Here is an 18,774-nt window from a genome sequence, read left to right on the forward strand (position 1 = left end):
TTTTTAAAATTTTCCCCTCTTAGGCTGGGATTTGCAGTCACAAAATGTTATAATATGAAATAAAATAAACGTTTACCACCACACTGCAGTAATCACATACAAGAAAAGACTAGATGGGTCAGCAGTTAAACGGAGTAGTTAAGATTTCCAAGAACTGGAAGGGGAGTCAAATTGTGGTGAAAGGGACTGAAAGAAAACTGAAAGTGTGGTGATAAGCTCTTATTTTCATTGTTTTTTAGTGCATGTCTGTCTATTTGTGACAAATAAAATTGTTGCTATTAAAGCTATTACATTGATTCTGGGTTGTGCTCTTCCTTTTGTTTTTAATACAAACTACAAATGCATTTCTAGGTATTATTACACTTTGGAAGTAGGGCTGATGTACAATGAACATGCAAGTCTAACATTCATTTAGACAAGACCGTGTCTCCAGTGTGGCTGGTTTTAAATGGCATAGTGTTTAACTGCAATATAAAATGACTGTAGAAATACAACAAGTACATATTACACAGGTATATTTGATTGAGAACATAAAGCACACACATTCTTTTACACAAATGCCTCTATAGCAGTAAAATAAAAGGGTCGTACAGACTAAACTTCAGAAAAGAAGCACTGTACTTACGCCTTTTGCCGGACAAACATCTTTCTCTCTTCGGTATTGCTGTCCCAAGAATAATAACCAAGGAGAAATTTCCATGCTTCCTTTCTTACACCTGGGCTAAGACCCTAGAAGCAAGTTAAAAGGGACAGTTAAGTCAAAATTAAACTTTCACTATTCAGATAGACCATGACATTTTAAAACACCTTTACAATTTACCTATATTATTTAATTTGCTTTGTTCTATTGTTATCCTTTGTTGAAAAGCACACCTACATCAGCTCAGGAGCAGCAATGCACTACTTAATGCTAGCTGTTGATTGGTGGCTGCTCATTTATGCTTCTTGTCACTGGCTCACCTGATGTTTTCAGTTAGGTCCCTGTAGCATATTGCTGCTCCTTCAACAAAAGGATTGCAAGAAAATGAGGCAAATGTGATTAAAGACGTAAATTGAAAAGTTATTTAAAATTGTATCCTTTACCTGAATCATGAAAGAAAAATCAGGGGTTTAATGTCTTTTTAAAAGGCATAGTACACTAAAAAACAATTTATGTAAGAACTTACCTGATAAATTCATTTCTTTCATATTGGCAAGAGTCCATGAGCTAGTGACGTATGGGATATACAATCCTACCAGGAGGGGCAAAGTTTCCCAAACCTCAAAATGCCTATAAATACACCCCCCCCACCACACCCACAATTCAGTTTAACGAATAGCCAAGAAGTGGGGTGGTAAGAAGGAGCGAAAGCATCAATAAGGAATTGGAATAATAGTGCTTTATACAAAAAATCATAACCACCACAAAAAAAAAGGGTGGGCCTCATGGACTCTTGCCAATATGAAAGAAATGAATTTATCAGGTAAGTTCTTACATAAATTATGTTTTCTTTCATGTAATTGGCAAGAGTCCATGAGCTAGTGACGTATGGGATAGCAAATACCCAAGATGTGGAACTCCACGCAAGAGTCACTAGAGAGGGAGGGATAAAAATAAAGACAGCCAATTCCGCTGAAAAAATAATCCACAAACCAAATCAAAAGTTTTAATCTTTATAATGAAAAAAACTGAAATATAAGCAGAAGAATCTAACTGAAACAGCTGCCTGAAGTACTTTTCTACCAAAAACTGCTTCTGAAGAAGAAAAAACATCAAAATGGTAGAATTTAGTAAAAGTATGCAAAGAAGACCAAGTTGCTGCTTTGCAAATCTGATCAACAGAAGCTTCATTCTTAAAAGCCCAGGAAGTGGAAACTGACCTAGTAGAATGAGCCGTAATCCTCTGAGGCGGGGATTTACCCGACTCTATATAAGCATGATGAATCAAAGACTTTAACCAAGAAGCCTAAGAAATAGCAGAAGCTTTCTGACCTTTCTTAGGACCAGAAAAGATAACAAATAGACTAGAAGTCTTTCTGAAATCTTTAGTAGCTTCAACATAATATTTCAAAGCTCTAACCACATCCAAAGAATGCAAAGATTTTTCCAAAGAATTCTTAGGATTAGGACACAACGAAGGGACAACAATTTCTCTACTAATGTTGTTGGAATTCACAACCTTAGGTAAAAATTCAAATGAAGTCCGCAAAACCGCCTTATCCTGATGAAAAATCAGAAAAGGAGACTCACAAGAAAGAGCAGATAATTCAGAAACTCTTCTTGCAGAAGAGATAGCCAAAAGAAACAATACTTTCCAAGAAAGTAACTTAATACCCAGAGAATGCATAGGCTCAAACGGAGGAGCCTGTAAAGCTCTCAAAACCAAATTAAGACTCCAAGGAGGAGAGATTGACTTAATGACAGGCTTGATACGAACCAAAGCCTGTACAAAACAACGAATGTCAGGAAGATTAGCAATTTTTCTGTGAAACAGAACAGAAAGAGCAGAGATTTGTCCTTTCAAGGAACTTGCAGACAAACACTTATCCAAACCATCCTGAAGAAACTGTAAAATTCTAGGAATTCTAAAAGAATGCCAAGAGAAATTATGAGAGGAACACCATGAAATGTAAGTCTTCCAAACCCGGTAATAAATCTTTCTAGACACAGATTTACGAGCCTGCAACATAGTATTGATCACAGAGTCAGAGAAACCTCTATGACTAAGCACTAAGCGTTCAATCTCCATACCTTCAAATTTAATGATTTGAGATCCTGATGGAAAAACCGACCTTGAGATAGAAGGTCTGACCTTAACGGAAGTGGCCAAGGTTGGCAACTGGACATCCGAACAAGATCCGCATACCAAAACCTGTGTGGCCATGCTGGAGCCACCAGCAGAACAAACGAACGTTCCATTATGATTTTGGAAATCACTCTTGGAAGAACTAGAGGCGGAAAGATATAAGCAGGTTGATAATTCCAAGGAAGTGACAACGCATCCACTGCTTCCGCCTGAGGATCCCTGGATCTGGACAGATACCTGGGAAGTTTCCTGTTTAGATGAGAAGCCATCAGATCTATTTCTGTAAGCCCCCACATCTGAACAATCTGAAGAAACACATCTGGATGAAGAGACCATTCTCCCGCATGTAAAGTCTGGCGACTGAGATAATCCGCTTCCCAATTGTCTATACCTGGGATATGAACCGCAGAGATTAGACAGGAGCTGGATTCCACCCATGCAAGTATCCGAGATACTTCTTTCATAGCCTGAGGACTGTGAGTCCCACCTTGATGATTGACATACGCCACGGTTGTGACATTGTCTGTCTGAAAACAAATAAACGATTCTCTCTTCAGAAGAGGCCAGAACTGAAGAGCTCTGAAAATCGCACGGAGTTCCAAAATATTGATTGGTAATCTCGCCTCTTGAGATTTCCAAACCCCCTGCGCTGTCAGAGATCCCCAGACAGCTCCCCAACCTGAAAGACTCGCATCTGTTGAAATCACAGTCCAGGTTGGACGAAGAAAAGAGGCCCCTTGAACTAAAGGGTGGTGATTTAACCACCAAGTCAGATATAGTCGAGTATTGGGATTTAAGGATATCAATTGTGATATCTTTGTATAATCCCTGCACCAAAGATTCAGCATACAAAGCTGAAGAGGTCTCATGTGAAAACGAGCAAAGGGGATCGCGTCCGATGCTGCAGTCATGAGACCTAAAACTTCCATGCACATAGCTACTGAAGGGAATGATTGAGACTGAAGGTTCCGACAAGCTGAAACCAATTTCAGACGTCTTTTGTCTGTTAGAGACAAAGTCATGGATACTGAATCTATTTGGATTTCCAAAAATGTTACCCTTGTCTGAGGAATCAAGGAAATTTTTGGTAAATTGATCCTCCAACCATGTTTTTGAAGAAACAACACAAGTTGATTCGTGTGAGATTCTGCAGAATGTAAAGACTGAGCAAGTACCAAGATATCGTCCAAATAAGGAAACACTGCAATACCCCGCTCTCTGATTACAGAGAGAAGGGCACCGAGAACCTTTGAGAAGATCCTTGGAGCTGTTGCAAGGCCAAAAGGAAGAGCAACAAATTGGTAATGCTTGTCTAGAAAAGAGAATCTCAGGAACTGATAGTGATCTGGATGAATTGGAATATGAAGATAAGCATCCTGTAAGTCTATTGTGGACATATAATGCCCTTGCAGAACAAAAGGCAAAATAGTCCTTATAGTCACCATCTTGAACGTTGGTATTCTTACATAACGATTCAAAATTTTTAGATCCAGAACTGGTCTGAAAGAATTCTCTTTCTTTGGTACAATGAACAGATTTGAATAAAACCCCAGACCCCGTTCCAGATATGGAACTGGCACAATTACCCCAGATGACTCCAGGTCTGAAACACATTTCAGGAAAGCCTGAGCCTTTACTGGGTTCACTGGAATGCGTGAAAGAAAGAACCTTCTCACAGGCGGTCTTACCTTGAAACCTATTCTGTACCCTTGAGAAACAATGTTCTGAATCCAATGATTTTGAATTGAATTGATCTAAACATCTATGAAAAATCGTAATCTGCCCCCTAACAGCTGTGCTGGAATGAGGGCCGCACCTTCATGCAGACTTGGGGGCTGGTTTTGATGAAGTCATATCTGCATTCCAATATTTAAGCCATAAAGCTCTTCTAGCTAAAATAGCTAAAGACATATACCTAACATCAATTCTAATGATATCAAAAATGGAATCACAAATGAAATTATTAGCATGTTGAAGAAGCTTAACAATGCTATACACATTATGATCTGGTACTTTTTGCGCTAAAGCCTCCAACCAAAAAGTTGAAGCTGCAGCAACATCAGCCAAAGAAATAGCAGGCCTAAGAAGATTACCTGAACATAAATAAGCCTTCCTTAGAAAAGATTCAAGTTTCCTATCTAAGGGATATTTAAAAGAAGTACTATCTGCCATAGGAATAGTAGTACGTTTAGCAAGAGTAGAGATAGCCCCATCAACTTTGGGGATTTTTCCCAAAACTCCAATCTATCAGCTGGCAAAGGGTACAGTTTCTTAAACCTTAAATAAGGAGTAAATGAAGTACCCAAACTATTCCATTCCCTAGAAATTACATCTGAAATAGCATCAGGAACTGGCAAAACCTCTGGAATAACTACATGAGGTTTAAAAAACGAATTTAAACGTTTACTGGTTTTAATATCAAGAAGACTAGACTCCTCCATATCTAATGCAATCAACACCTCTTTTAGTAAAGAACGAATAAACTCCATCTTAAATAAATATGAAGATTTGTCAGTGTCAGTATCTGAGGCAGAATCTTCTGAACCAGATAGATACTCATCAGAGATAGATAAATCAGAATGTTGGCGGTCATTTAAAAATTCATCTAATTTATAAGAAGTTTTAAAAGACCTTTTACGTTTATTAGAAGGTGGTATAACAGACAGGGCCTTCTGAATAGAATTAGAAACAAATTCTCTTACATTAACAGGAATATCCTGAACATTAGATGTTGAAGGAACAACAACAGGTAATGGATTATTACTAATGGAAATATTGTCTGCTTTTGAAAGTTTATCATGACAACTAACACAAACTACAGCCGGAGGAATAGTTACCACAAGTTTAAAACAAATGCACTTAGCTTTGGTAGAACCGACATCAGGCAGCAGCATTCCAGAAGTAGATTCTGATACAGGGTCAGATTGTGACATCTTGCAATATGTAATAGAAAAAACAACATATAAAGCAAAATTATCAAATTCCTTAAATGACAGTTTCAGGAATGGGAAGAAATGCAAACAGAATAAGCCTCTGGAAACCAGAAGCAAAAAGAAACAAAGACTTAAATAATGTAAAAAAAACTGGCGCCAAGTATGACGCCCAGAATTGACAAAATTGTTTTGGCGCCAAAAACGTCTGCAACAAACACGAGCGTCATAGATAACGCAACTACGTGAAAACTCTCGGCGTCAACTACGACGCCGGAAAAGACGTCATTAACGTCAACAAACGTAATTCTCGCGCCAAAAAAGTATTGCGCCAAAAATGACGCAATAAATTCTAGCATTTTTTGCACCCACGAGCCTAACAGCCCGCAATTTAGAAAGAAAAGTCAAATTGAAAAATTTTCAGGTAAGAATTTTTTTTATTCATATGCATTTCCCAAAAATGAAACTGACAGTCTGTAAGAAGGAAAAATACTGATTAACCTGAATCATGGCAAATATAAGTATAAAACATATATTTAGAACTTTACATATAAAGTGCCAAACCATAGCTGAGAGTTTCATAAATAAAATAAGACATACTTACCAAAAGACACTCATCTACATATAGTAGATAGCCAAACCAGTACTGAAACGAGAATCAGCAGAGGTAATGGTATATAAGAGTATATCGTCGATCTGAAAAGGGAGGTAGGAGAAGAATCTCTACGACCGATAACAGAGAACCTATGAAATAGATCCCCTATAGGATGACCATAGCATTCAATAGGCAATACTCCCTTCACATCCCTCTGTCATTCACTGCACTCTGAGAGGAAAACCGGGCTTCAGCATGCTGCGAAGCGCATATCAACGTAGAAATCTAGCACAAACTTACTTCACCACCTCCATAGGAGGCAAAGTTTGTAAAACTGAATTGTGGGTGTGGTGGGGGGTGTATTTATAGGCATTTTGAGGTTTGGGAAACTTTGCCCCTCCTGGTAGGAATGTATATCCCATGCGTCACTAGCTCATGGACTCTTGCCAATTACATGAAAGAAACGTTGTTTCATTTTCTCGTGTGGCATTGCAAGCGCTGCCTGTGCACATGAGTGACAGCCCCAGAGGCAGAACTTTTTTTCATTTTCTGCGATGAGATTTTTTTAGTGAAAATTTTTCTATATATATATATATATATATATACATATATACATACATATATACATATATATATATATACACACACACACACACACACACCATATACACAAGCACACACCATACACACACACCATATATATATATATATATAAATATATATATATATATATATATACACACACACACACACACACAGACCATACACACCACACACACACACACACCATATACACAAGCACACACCATATATATATATATATATATATATATATATATATATATACACACACACACACACACACCATACACACCACACACACACCATATACACAAGCACACACCATATACACAAGCACACACCATATACACAAGCACACACCATACACACACCATATAGATATATATATATATATATATACATACACACATATATATATATATACACATACATACACACACACACACACACAATATATACACACACACAGCCCATACGCACACCATATATACACATACGCACACACACACCATATATACACATGCACACACAACATATATACACATGCACACACAACATATACACACACACGACATACACAACATAAACACACACACACTTATTAGAGAACAAAAAGTATTTTGGTTGGCTCCTACACTCCTAGAATACATTTGTTAAGCCCTGACTTACCTTTTCTGCAATGTGTTGTTCCCTGTACCGCACTGGGTATCAGGAAGTGAGAGGAAATTGAAAAGAGAGGATCGTAGCAAATATTTCCATTGAGACAGAACGGAACAGTGACACCCGCAGGCAGAAATTAAAAGTGCAGGCAAAATTTTTTTTTTTTAACTGACACTGCCGTTCTTTCTGCAGAGATCCTTCAGTTTCTGCGATAAGAACTTAGAACGCACAGTATTCTGCCTTGGGGGTGACAGCTATTATAATATGTAATTTGATTGGCTGTGGGGCAGGTCTGCTCTTTCTACTTTCTTAGCCCATTTTAGTGGCGCCCCAGCCTTACCTAGTTACTAAACGGGGACCTTCTAGGTATGTTTTTTTAAAAAGTTTTATATTACTTTGTTTTATCAATATCTATGCATTTCATGGTGTTTTATGAAAATCTGTGCACGCCGGCCCTTTTATTATTTTATTATTATTATTATACTTTATTTATGAAGCGCCAACATATTCCACAGCGCTGTCCATGGGTACACTTCATTTAAATAAAAACAATTATATAAGACTTGTAGGAGACAGGACAAAATTTACAAAGACATACAGGAGGAATTGAGGGCCCTATTCCCGTGGGAATTTATAATCTAGAAATGTAGGAGGTTGAGAAAGAGGAGGATAATAAAATATTTTTTATTATTAGCATGAGGTGAACTGCATTTATAACAACTTTTCCCATTACAGTCTTTTAAAATATCACAACCCAGAGATCATATTTTGGCTGTTCAGTCAACACTCACCCCAGCAAAGATCCTCTTCTTCAATCCTTCTGCATCTAGAACATGACCTTCAGGGTCAAAGAATGATTCCCACTCCTGCTCAGTGACTGGGGTCTGACGATGAACAATTGGACGCTCACCCAGCTCCACTTGCTGTAATAGATTTTTTTTTTTTAATAGTTTAATAAACACACAATTCTACCCAAGGCTATTTGTGGTATATTTACTCATGAGACTAGGATCTCTAGTGTGAAACTATGGGAAGATTCTAATCTCCTAATGCCCTCCAACCATTCTTAGTACATTTTTATAGCTCCATAGTCATTGTAGCTTACCATTCATTAGCAGAGATGCACTGAATTTAATCTTTTTGCAAATCTATATTCCAAAGTTATACAGTGTGTTCAGCCTCTGGTCAGCGGCCTCTCCGAGCACATCTTTTTCTTTTTACACAGAATGCTGTGAACAATCCAATTAAAGGTAGTATTGCCTGAGCCTAATCTTTAACAGTATGTGCTCTCAGGTCATGTTGTGAAGGGAAAAGATAAACTGAAGTGTTGCTAAGCCAGAAGATGATCAAGAGGAAAACTTTAAATAGAATTATGTGGACAAAAAAGGCACTTTTTAATTCTACATCCCATCCTAACTTATAGAGAATGTGAAAGAATTGATGCATTTTTTTCTTTCATGATTCAGAACAATTTTAAATAACTTTAATTAATTTCTAGTATCTAATTTGCTTTGTTCTATTTGTATCAATTGTTGAAAAGTATACTTAGGTAGGCTCAGAAGCTGCCGATTGGTTCCTGCACATATATGCATTGCCATTGGCTTACAGCTAGCTACCAGAAGTGCATTACTGCTTCATCAACAAAAGGATACTAAGAGATTGAAGCAAATAGATAACAGTAAATTGGAAAGTTTTTTATAATTGTATGTTCTATCTGAATCATGAAAGAAAAAATTTGTCTTTCATGTCCCTTTAATGAATTGCTGAAATGCCCCCCCTCCCAATATAAGCAGACAAGGCTTCATGTACTATGGTCAATTTAAGGGGACATGTGAAATAATTGGTATATCACTTGAAAGTGATGAAGTGTATCTGTAAAAAGCAAACTAGAAAACATCAAATATCACCTGAACAGGTCTATGGAAAGAATAAAGAACGTACATCCCATTGTAGAGGACATTTTAGCATCCAGTCCAGATGCTATTAAAAGAATTATCATAGTTATATAGTTAAAACGCCTCATAAACATACTTTTAATCCTTGAAAAAGCTGCACGATTATGACTAAATGTACGTTGGATTATCACGTGGAGACAGGCACCATAATAGGCATCTCGGGACAAAAGGGACAGTGTTGCTGTGTTTTTTCTCAATCTGCATCCAACCATCCACACAAAAAAACAGAATTTATGTTTACCTGATAAATTACTTTCTCCAACGGTGTGTCCGGTCCACGGCGTCATCCTTACTTGTGGGATATTCTCTTCCCCAACAGGAAATGGCAAAGAGCCCAGCAAAGCTGGTCACATGATCCCTCCTAGGCTCCGCCTTCCCCAGTCATTCGACCGACGTAAAGGAGGAATATTTGCATAGGAGAAATCATATGATACCGTGGTGACTGTAGTTAAAGAAAATAAATTATCAGACCTGATTAAAAAACCAGGGCGGGCCGTGGACCGGACACACCGTTGGAGAAAGTAATTTATCAGGTAAACATAAATTCTGTTTTCTCCAACATAGGTGTGTCCGGTCCACGGCGTCATCCTTACTTGTGGGAACCAATACCAAAGCTTTAGGACACGGATGAAGGGAGGGAGCAAATCAGGTCACCTAGATGGAAGGCACCACGGCTTGCAAAACCTTTCTCCCAAAAATAGCCTCAGAAGAAGCAAAAGTATCAAATTTGTAAAATTTAGTAAAAGTGTGCAGTGAAGACCAAGTCGCTGCCTTACATATCTGATCAACAGAAGCCTCGTTCTTGAAGGCCCATGTGGAAGCCACAGCCCTAGTGGAATGAGCTGTGATTCTTTCAGGAGGCTGCCGTCCGGTAGTCTCGTAAGCCAATCTGATGATGCTTTTAATCCAAAAAGAGAGAGAGGTAGAAGTTGCTTTTTGACCTCTCCTTTTACCAGAATAAACAACAAACAAGGAAGATGTTTGTCTAAAATCCTTTGTAGCATCTAAATAGAATTTTAGAGCACGAACTACATCCAAATTGTGCAACAAACGTTCCTTCTTTGAAACTGGATTCGGACACAAAGAAGGCACGACTATCTCCTGGTTAATGTTTTTGTTAGAAACAACTTTCGGAAGAAAACCAGGTTTAGTACGCAAAACCACCTTATCTGCATGGAACACCAGATAAGGAGGAGAACACTGCAGAGCAGATAATTCTGAAACTCTTCTAGCAGAAGAAATTGCAACCAAAAACAAAACTTTCCAAGATAATAACTTAATATCAACGGAATGTAAGGGTTCAAACGGAACCCCCTGAAGAACTGAAAGAACTAAATTGAGACTCCAAGGAGGAGTCAAAAGTTTGTAAACAGGCTTGATTCTAACCAGAGCCTGAACAAAGGCTTGAACATCTGGCACAGCTGCCAGCCTTTTGTGAAGTAACACAGACAAGGCAGAAATCTGTCCCTTCAAAGAACTTGCAGATAATCCTTTCTCCAAACCTTCTTGAAGAAAGGATAGAATCTTAGGAATTTTTACCTTGTCCCAAGGGAATCCTTTAGATTCACACCAACAGATATATTTTTTCCATATTTTGTGGTAGATTTTTCTAGTTACAGGCTTTCTGGCCTGAACAAGAGTATCAATGACAGAATCTGAGAACCCTCGCTTTGATAAGATCAAGCGTTCAATCTCCAAGCAGTCAGTTGGAGTGAGACCAGATTCGGATGTTCGAACGGACCTTGAACAAGAAGGTCTCGTCTCAAAGGTAGCTTCCATGGTGGAGCCGATGACATATTCACCAGGTCTGCATACCAAGTCCTGCGTGGCCACGCAGGAGCTATCAAGATCACCGATGCCCTCTCCTGATTGATCCTGGCTACCAGCCTGGGGATGAGAGGAAACGGCGGGAATACATAAGCTAGTTTGAAGGTCCAAGGTGCTACTAGTGCATCTACTAGAGTCGCCTTGGGATCCCTGGATCTGGACCCGTAGCAAGGAACCTTGAAGTTCTGACGAGAGGCCATCAGATCCATGTCTGGAATGCCCCACAATTGAGTAATTTGGGCAAAGATTTCCGGATGGAGTTCCCACTCCCCCGGATGAAATGTCTGACGACTCAGAAAATCCGCTTCCCAATTTTCCACTCCTGGGATGTGGATTGCAGACAAGTGGCAGGAGTGAGTCTCCGCCCATTGAATGATTTTGGTCACTTCTTCCATCGCCAGGGAACTCCTTGTTCCCCCCTGATGGTTGATGTACGCAACAGTCGTCATGTTGTCTGATTGAAACCGTATGAACTTGGCCTTCGCTAGCTGAGGCCAAGCCTTGAGAGCATTGAATATCGCTCTCAGTTCCAGAATATTTATCGGGAGAAGAGATTCTTCCCGAGACCAAAGACCCTGAGCTTTCAGGGGTCCCCAGACCGCGCCCCAGCCCACCAGACTGGCGTCGGTCGTGACAATGACCCACTCTGGTCTGCGGAAGCTCATCCCCTGTGACAGGTTGTCCAGGGACAGCCACCAACGGAGTGAATCTCTGGTCCTCTGATCTACTTGTATCGTCGGAGACAAGTCTGTATAGTCCCCATTCCACTGACTGAGCATGCACAGTTGTAATGGTCTTAGATGAATTCGCGCAAAAGGAACTATGTCCATTGCCGCTACCATCAAACCTATTACTTCCATGCACTGCGCTATGGAAGGAAGAGGAACAGAATGAAGTATTTGACAAGAGTTTAGAAGTTTTGATTTTCTGGCCTCTGTCAGAAAAATCCTCATTTCTAAGGAGTCTATTATTGTTCCCAAGAAGGGAACCCTTGTTGACGGAGATAGAGAACTTTTTTCTACGTTCACTTTCCACCCGTGAGATCTGAGAAAGGCCAGGACAATGTCCGTGTGAGCCTTTGCTTGTGGAAGGGACGACGCTTGAATCAGTATGTCGTCCAAGTAAGGTACTACTGCAATGCCCCTTGGTCTTAGCACCGCTAGAAGGGACCCTAGTACCTTTGTGAAAATTCTTGGAGCAGTGGCTAATCCGAACGGAAGTGCCACAAACTGGTAATGCTTGTCCAGAAATGCGAACCTTAGGAACCGATGATGTTCCTTGTGGATAGGAATATGTAGATACGCATCCTTTAAATCCACCGTGGTCATGAATTGACCTTCCTGGATGGAAGGAAGAATTGTTCGAATGGTTTCCATTTTGAACGATGGAACCTTGAGAAACTTGTTTAGGATCTTGAGATCTAAGATTGGTCTGAATGTTCAATCTGTTCGTAGTTCCCAAAAAAGAGGGGAGTAGAACCCCATCCCTTGTTCTCCTAATGGAACAGGATGAATCACTCCCATTTTTAACAGGTCTTCTACACAATGTAAGAATGCCTGTTTTTTTATGTGGTCTGAAGACAATTGAGACCTGTGGAACCTCCCCCTTGGGGGAAGCCCCTTGAATTCCAGAAGATAACCTTGGGAGACTATTTCTAGCGCCCAAGGATCCAGAACATCTCTTGCCCAAGCCTGAGCGAAGAGAGAGAGTCTGCCCCCCACCAGATCCGGTCCCGGATCGGGGGCCAACATCTCATGCGGTCTTGGTAGCAGTGGCAGGTTTCTTGGCCTGCTTACCTTTGTTCAAGCCTTGCATTGGCCTCCAGGCTGGCTTGGCTTGAGAAGTATTACCCTCTTGCTTAGAGGACGTAGCACTTGGGGCTGGTCCGTTTCTGCGAAAGGGACGAAAATTAGGTTTATTTTTGGCCTTGAAAGACCTATCCTGAGGAAGGGCGTGGCCCTTGCCCCCAGTGATATCAGAAATAATCTCTTTCAAGTCAGGGCCAAACAGCGTTTTCCCCTTGAAAGGAATGTTAAGCAATTTGTTCTTGGAAGACGCATCCGCTGACCAAGATTTTAGCCAAAGCGCTCTGCGCGCCACAATAGCAAACCCAGAATTTTTCGCCGCTAATCTAGCCAATTGCAAAGTGGCGTCTAGGGTGAGTTAGCCAATTTGAGAGCATGAATTCTGTCCAAAATCTCCTCATAAGAAGAATCTTTATTGAGCGCCTTTTCTAGTTCATCGAACCAGAAACACGCTGCTGTAGTGACAGGAACAATGCATGAAATTGGTTGTAGAAGGTAACCTTGCTGAACAAACATCTTTTTAAGCAAACCCTCTAATTTTTTATCCATAGGATCTTTGAAAGCACAACTATCTTCTATGGGTATAGTGGTGCGTTTGTTTAGAGTAGAAACCGCCCCCTCGACCTTGGGGACTGTCTGCCATAAGTCCTTTCTGGGGTCGACCATAGGAAACAATTTCTTAAATATAGGGGGAGGGACGAAAGGTATGCCGGGCCTTTCCCATTCTTTATTTACAATGTCCGCCACCCGCTTGGGTATAGGAAAAGCTTCGGGGGGCCCCGGGACCTCTAGGAACTTGTCCATTTTACATAATTTCTCTGGAATGACCAAATTCTCACAATCATCCAGAGTAGATAACACCTCCTTAAGCAGGGCGCGGAGATGTTCCAATTTAAATTTAAATGTAATCACATCAGGTTCAGCTTGTTGAGAAATTTTCCCTGAATCTGAAATTTCTCCCTCAGACAAAACCTCCCTGGCCCCCTCAGACTGGTGTAGGGGCACTTCAGAACCAATATCATCAGCGTCCTCATGCTCTTCAGTATTTTCTAAAACAGAGCAGTCGCGCTTTCGCTGATAAGTGGGCATTTTGGCTAAAATGTTTTTGATAGAATTATCCATTACAGCCGTTAATTGTTGCATAGTAAGGAGTATTGGCGCACTAGATGTACTAGGGGCCTCCTGTGTGGGCAAGACTGGTGTAGACGAAGGAGGGGATGATGCAGTACCATGCTTACTCCCCTCACTTGAGGAATCATCTTGGGCATCATTTTCTCTAAATTTTGTGTCACATAAATCACATCTATTTAAATGAGAAGGAACCTTGGCTTCCCCACATACAGAACACAGTCTATCTGGTAGTTCAGACATGTTAAACAGGCATAAACTTGATAACAAAGTACAAAAAACGTTTTAAAATAAAACCGTTACTGTCACTTTAAATTTTAAACTGAACACACTTTATTACTGCAAATGTGAAAAAGTATGAAGGAATTGTTCAAAATTCACAAAAATTTCACCACAGTGTCTTAAAGCCTTAAAAGTATTGCACACCAAATTTGAAAGCTTTAACCCTTAAAATAACGGAACCGGAGCCGTTTTTATATTTAACCCCTTTACAGTCCCTGGTATCTGCTTTGCTGAGACCCAACCAAGCCCAAAGGGGAATACGATACCAAATGACGCCTTCAGAAAGTCTTTTCTATGTATCAGAGCTCCTCACACATGCATCTGCATGTCATGCTTCCCAAAAACAAGTGCGCAATAGAGGCGCGAAAATTAGGCTCTGCCTATGATTAGGGAAAGCCCCTAGAGGATAAGGTGTCCAATACAGTGCCTGCCGGTTATTTTACATAATTCCCAAGAATAAAATAATTCCTCAAAGCTATGAAGTATTAAAATATGCTTATATATCAATCGTTTTAGCCCAGAAAATGTCTACAGTCTTAAAAGCCCTTGTGAAGCCCTTTTTTTCTTTATGTAATAAAAATGGCTTACCGGATCCCATAGGGAAAATGACAGCTTCCAGCATTACATCGTCTTGTTAGAAATGTGTCATACCTCAAGCAGCAAAAGTCTGCTCACTGTTTCCCCAAACTGAAGTTAATTCCTCTCAACAGTCCTGTGTGGAAACAGCCATCGATTTTAGTAACGGTTGCTAAAATCATTTTCCTCTTACAAACAGAAATCTTCATCTCTTTTCTGTTTCAGAGTAAATAGTACATACCAGCACTATTTTAAAATAACAAACTCTTGATTGAATAATAAAAACTACAGTTAAACACCAAAAAACTCTAAGCCATCTCCGTGGAGATGTTGCCTGTACAACGGCAAAGAGAATGACTGGGGAAGGCGGAGCCTAGGAGGGATCATGTGACCAGCTTTGCTGGGCTCTTTGCCATTTCCTGTTGGGGAAGAGAATATCCCACAAGTAAGGATGACGCCGTGGACCGGACACACCTATGTTGGAGAAACGTAGTTTCTGCCCACTTTAGTTATAAGCACCTCAGTGACTTTTATGCAGGTGCTATATTATGGCTTTTTAATATGTTGTGTGTTTTATGATTTATTTATTTTAAATTATGATAGAAAATTATGGATGTCTTGCTGGATAATTACTTGATATCTGCAGTATAAAACCAGGTGTGTGCAATCCTAAGTTCTATTGAGGCTCTATATATGTTCATGCCTTACTGCTGATGTCATGTGACATGGGGGGGGGGGCACAGTCAGTCCTAATATTGTCACAGTCAAAAGTTCTCTGCTTATATTTATTTGTGAGAAACTATGCCAGACCATGCCGTGTCATGTGACATTCCAAGCTAGTGCCATGTGCTGTTTTAGATGTGCACTGTGCAGCACTGGATGCTGAGCCCTAACTCGGCATCCAGCCAATTCCACTGCATCAGAAAAGGTCCTGCTGGGGTTAGCACTGTTACCAGGTAACTGCTCTGGTGGTGGGGATTGTTTCTGGGTAGGGCTGACTATAGGCGCATGCAGCAGAAAGCTGGAGTGGCAGGCACGTGAGGATTTGAGCATCTGTGCAGCTGCACACACTGCTCTCTTCAGTCTTGAGGCTGTGTAACGTGTCTGTATCCATGCAGCCTTGGGCAGACAGCATCCAGTCTGCTGGTCCCCTTAGCCCTGCTCTTTCTGCTGTGGCTCTAAGATCAACTAACTGAAGTTTGTTAGGGGAACAGTGCTTTGTAGAAAGGTGTCAGTGGGAAGAATAAGTGAGTGTACACATGCCCCTCCCTCATGCAGCATTGTCTAGTGCAGGATGAGAGGGAACTTGTTCCTAGCAAAGAAGTGACATGTGCTGCTGTGGCTGATGTATACTGTCATGCTGATACTTCACACATTAAGGCAAGGATTATTTTTATAGTTTTTATTTCTCTCTGTCTCAGATTTTACAGCTTCCCATAGTAGTTCTACTGTTTCAGTCAGTAAATTTATATTTGTCTGCACCTCCATGCTTCCGCCTCAGTCTTTACCTTGCTTTGCTCCTGTTGGCTGCCCTAAATCTCTTTAACCAGCTAACCTCACACCAGAATCACATTAAAAAGCATATTAAATTAATCCAGAGTGGAGGTATGTATGTATTTATTTACTTATTAGTAATGCTTAGGTCCAGTTTCACATATTGCATTTTTTTAATGATTAGCCCAGCAGTGGATGATCCACTGCTAGGCTAATAATTTAAAAAAATGTATAAAATAAATTGATTTAGTTGTTTTTTGGGATGTTGGGGTGGAGAGCGAAATTGCATGGGGGGGGGGGCCCAAGAAAATGTTTGCCCAGGGTCTAGTCAATATTAAAGACGGACCTGGTCAGCACTTCACTATGTTACTGTACTTGCGGCACAAAGACCATTTGTCTACGCGACTAATCTTGTATTGAAGAATCTTACTTTGAAGCACTTTTATTGTGATTTGCAAGAGATAGTGTATTATAGTATACAATTTATTGTGCACACATTTCACTGTGTTGGTATTTTAGCAGCAGACAGAGAAGACTGCTTGAAGGATGTGACTTTATATTCATCTCTACTTACACATGTGATGACCTCAAAACCTGGCTCGTCTTCCAGACCAATTGCCATCTCTGATAAAGGCCTCTGGTGGGGTCCATCTGGCGTTCGCAGGGCGCCACGGAAAAAGTTTGTAACTTTGGAAAAGCCTCCAAATGTAGCAGAGTATGGATCATGTAAAAATCTCTAAAGAACAAAAAGATATTGTTTCTAAGTTTACACACTTCAGTTTACAAAAGTATGAGGAACTTTCAATAAACTTTTTTTTTTTTTCCTGAAGAAGACAGGAAAGCCAGTTCAAATAAATATAATAATAATAATAATAATAATAATAATAAAACCTGCAAATTTGGCAAAAATCTCTGAAGGTCAAAAGCCTGAGAAGTAAAGTTCTTGGGAAGGAAAAAGAATTCCTAACGTTTCACACTACGAAAAGGACATTGGACTCCATTTAAGAAGCTGCAGCTTTGGAGTGCCTTGGGTTGCCGACCGATAGTCAGAGACATGAAACCAAATTTTTTTTTTTCATGATTAACATAGAACGCACAATTTTAAACATTTTTCCAATTTACTTCTATTATCCAATTTGTTTTGTTCTCTTGGTATCCTTTGTTGAAAAGGATATCTAGGTAGGCTCAGGAGCTGCTGATTGGTTGTTGCACATATATGCTTTATGTTATTGGCTCACCCACTGCATTAACTAACTCCCAGTAGTGCATTGCTGCTTCTTCAACAAAGGATACTAAAAACATAATTTATGTAAGAACTTACCTGATAAATTCATTTCTTTCATATTAGCAAGAGTCCATGAGCTAGTGACGTATGGGATATACATTCCTACCAGGAGGGGCAAAGTTTCCCAAACCTCAAAATGCCTATAAATACACCCCTCACCACACCCACAAATCAGTTTAACGAATAGCCAAGAAGTGGGGTGATAAGAAAAAAGTGCGAAGCATAAATATAAGGAATTGGAATAATTGTGCTTTATACAAAAAAATAATAACCACCACAAAAAAGGGTGGGCCTCATGGACTCTTGCTAATATGAAAGAAATGAATTTATCAGGTAAGTTCTTACATAAATTATGTTTTCTTTCATGTAATTAGCAAGAGTCCATGAGCTAGTGACGTATGGGATAATGACTACCCAAGATGTGGATCTTCCACGCAAGAGTCACTAGAGAGGGAGGGATAAAATAAAGACAGCCAATTCCGCTGAAAATAATCCACACCCAAACAAAGTTTAAAACTTATAATGAAAAAAACTGAAATTATAAGCAGAAGAATCAAACTGAAACAACTGCCTGAAGTACTTTTCTACCAAAAACTGCTTCAGAAGAAGAAAACACATAAAAAATGGTAGAATTTAGTAAAAGTATGCAAAGAAGACCAAGTTGCTGCTTTGCAAATCTGAACAACCGAAGCTTCATTCCTAAACGCCCAGGAAGTAGAAACTGACCTAGTAGAATGAGCTGTAATCCTTTGAGGCGGAGTTTTACCCGACTCAACATAAGCATGATGAATTAAAGATTTCAACCAAGATGCCAAAGAAATGGCAGAAGCCTTCTGACCTTTCCTAGAACCGGAAAAGATAACAAATAG

At 39.9% G+C, this 18,774-nt stretch overlaps 1 protein-coding gene across 1 annotated transcript in view; it reads right to left on the reverse strand.

The window, feature by feature from the left end:
* The window catches only part of TBC1D17 (TBC1 domain family member 17), a gene marked incomplete in the record, with an annotated part of 286,719 nt that overhangs the window by 42,246 nt on the left and 225,699 nt on the right, over positions 1–18,774 (reverse strand). Inside the window, 3 exon segments of the mRNA XM_053690831.1 lie at positions 626–729; positions 8,345–8,476; positions 17,195–17,356. Of these exon segments, the coding sequence (XP_053546806.1) occupies positions 626–729; positions 8,345–8,476; positions 17,195–17,356 (398 nt within the window).

The sequence above is a fragment of the Bombina bombina genome, chromosome 8, assembly GCF_027579735.1.
Source record: "Bombina bombina isolate aBomBom1 chromosome 8, aBomBom1.pri, whole genome shotgun sequence".
Lineage (NCBI taxonomy): Eukaryota > Metazoa > Chordata > Amphibia > Anura > Bombinatoridae > Bombina > Bombina bombina.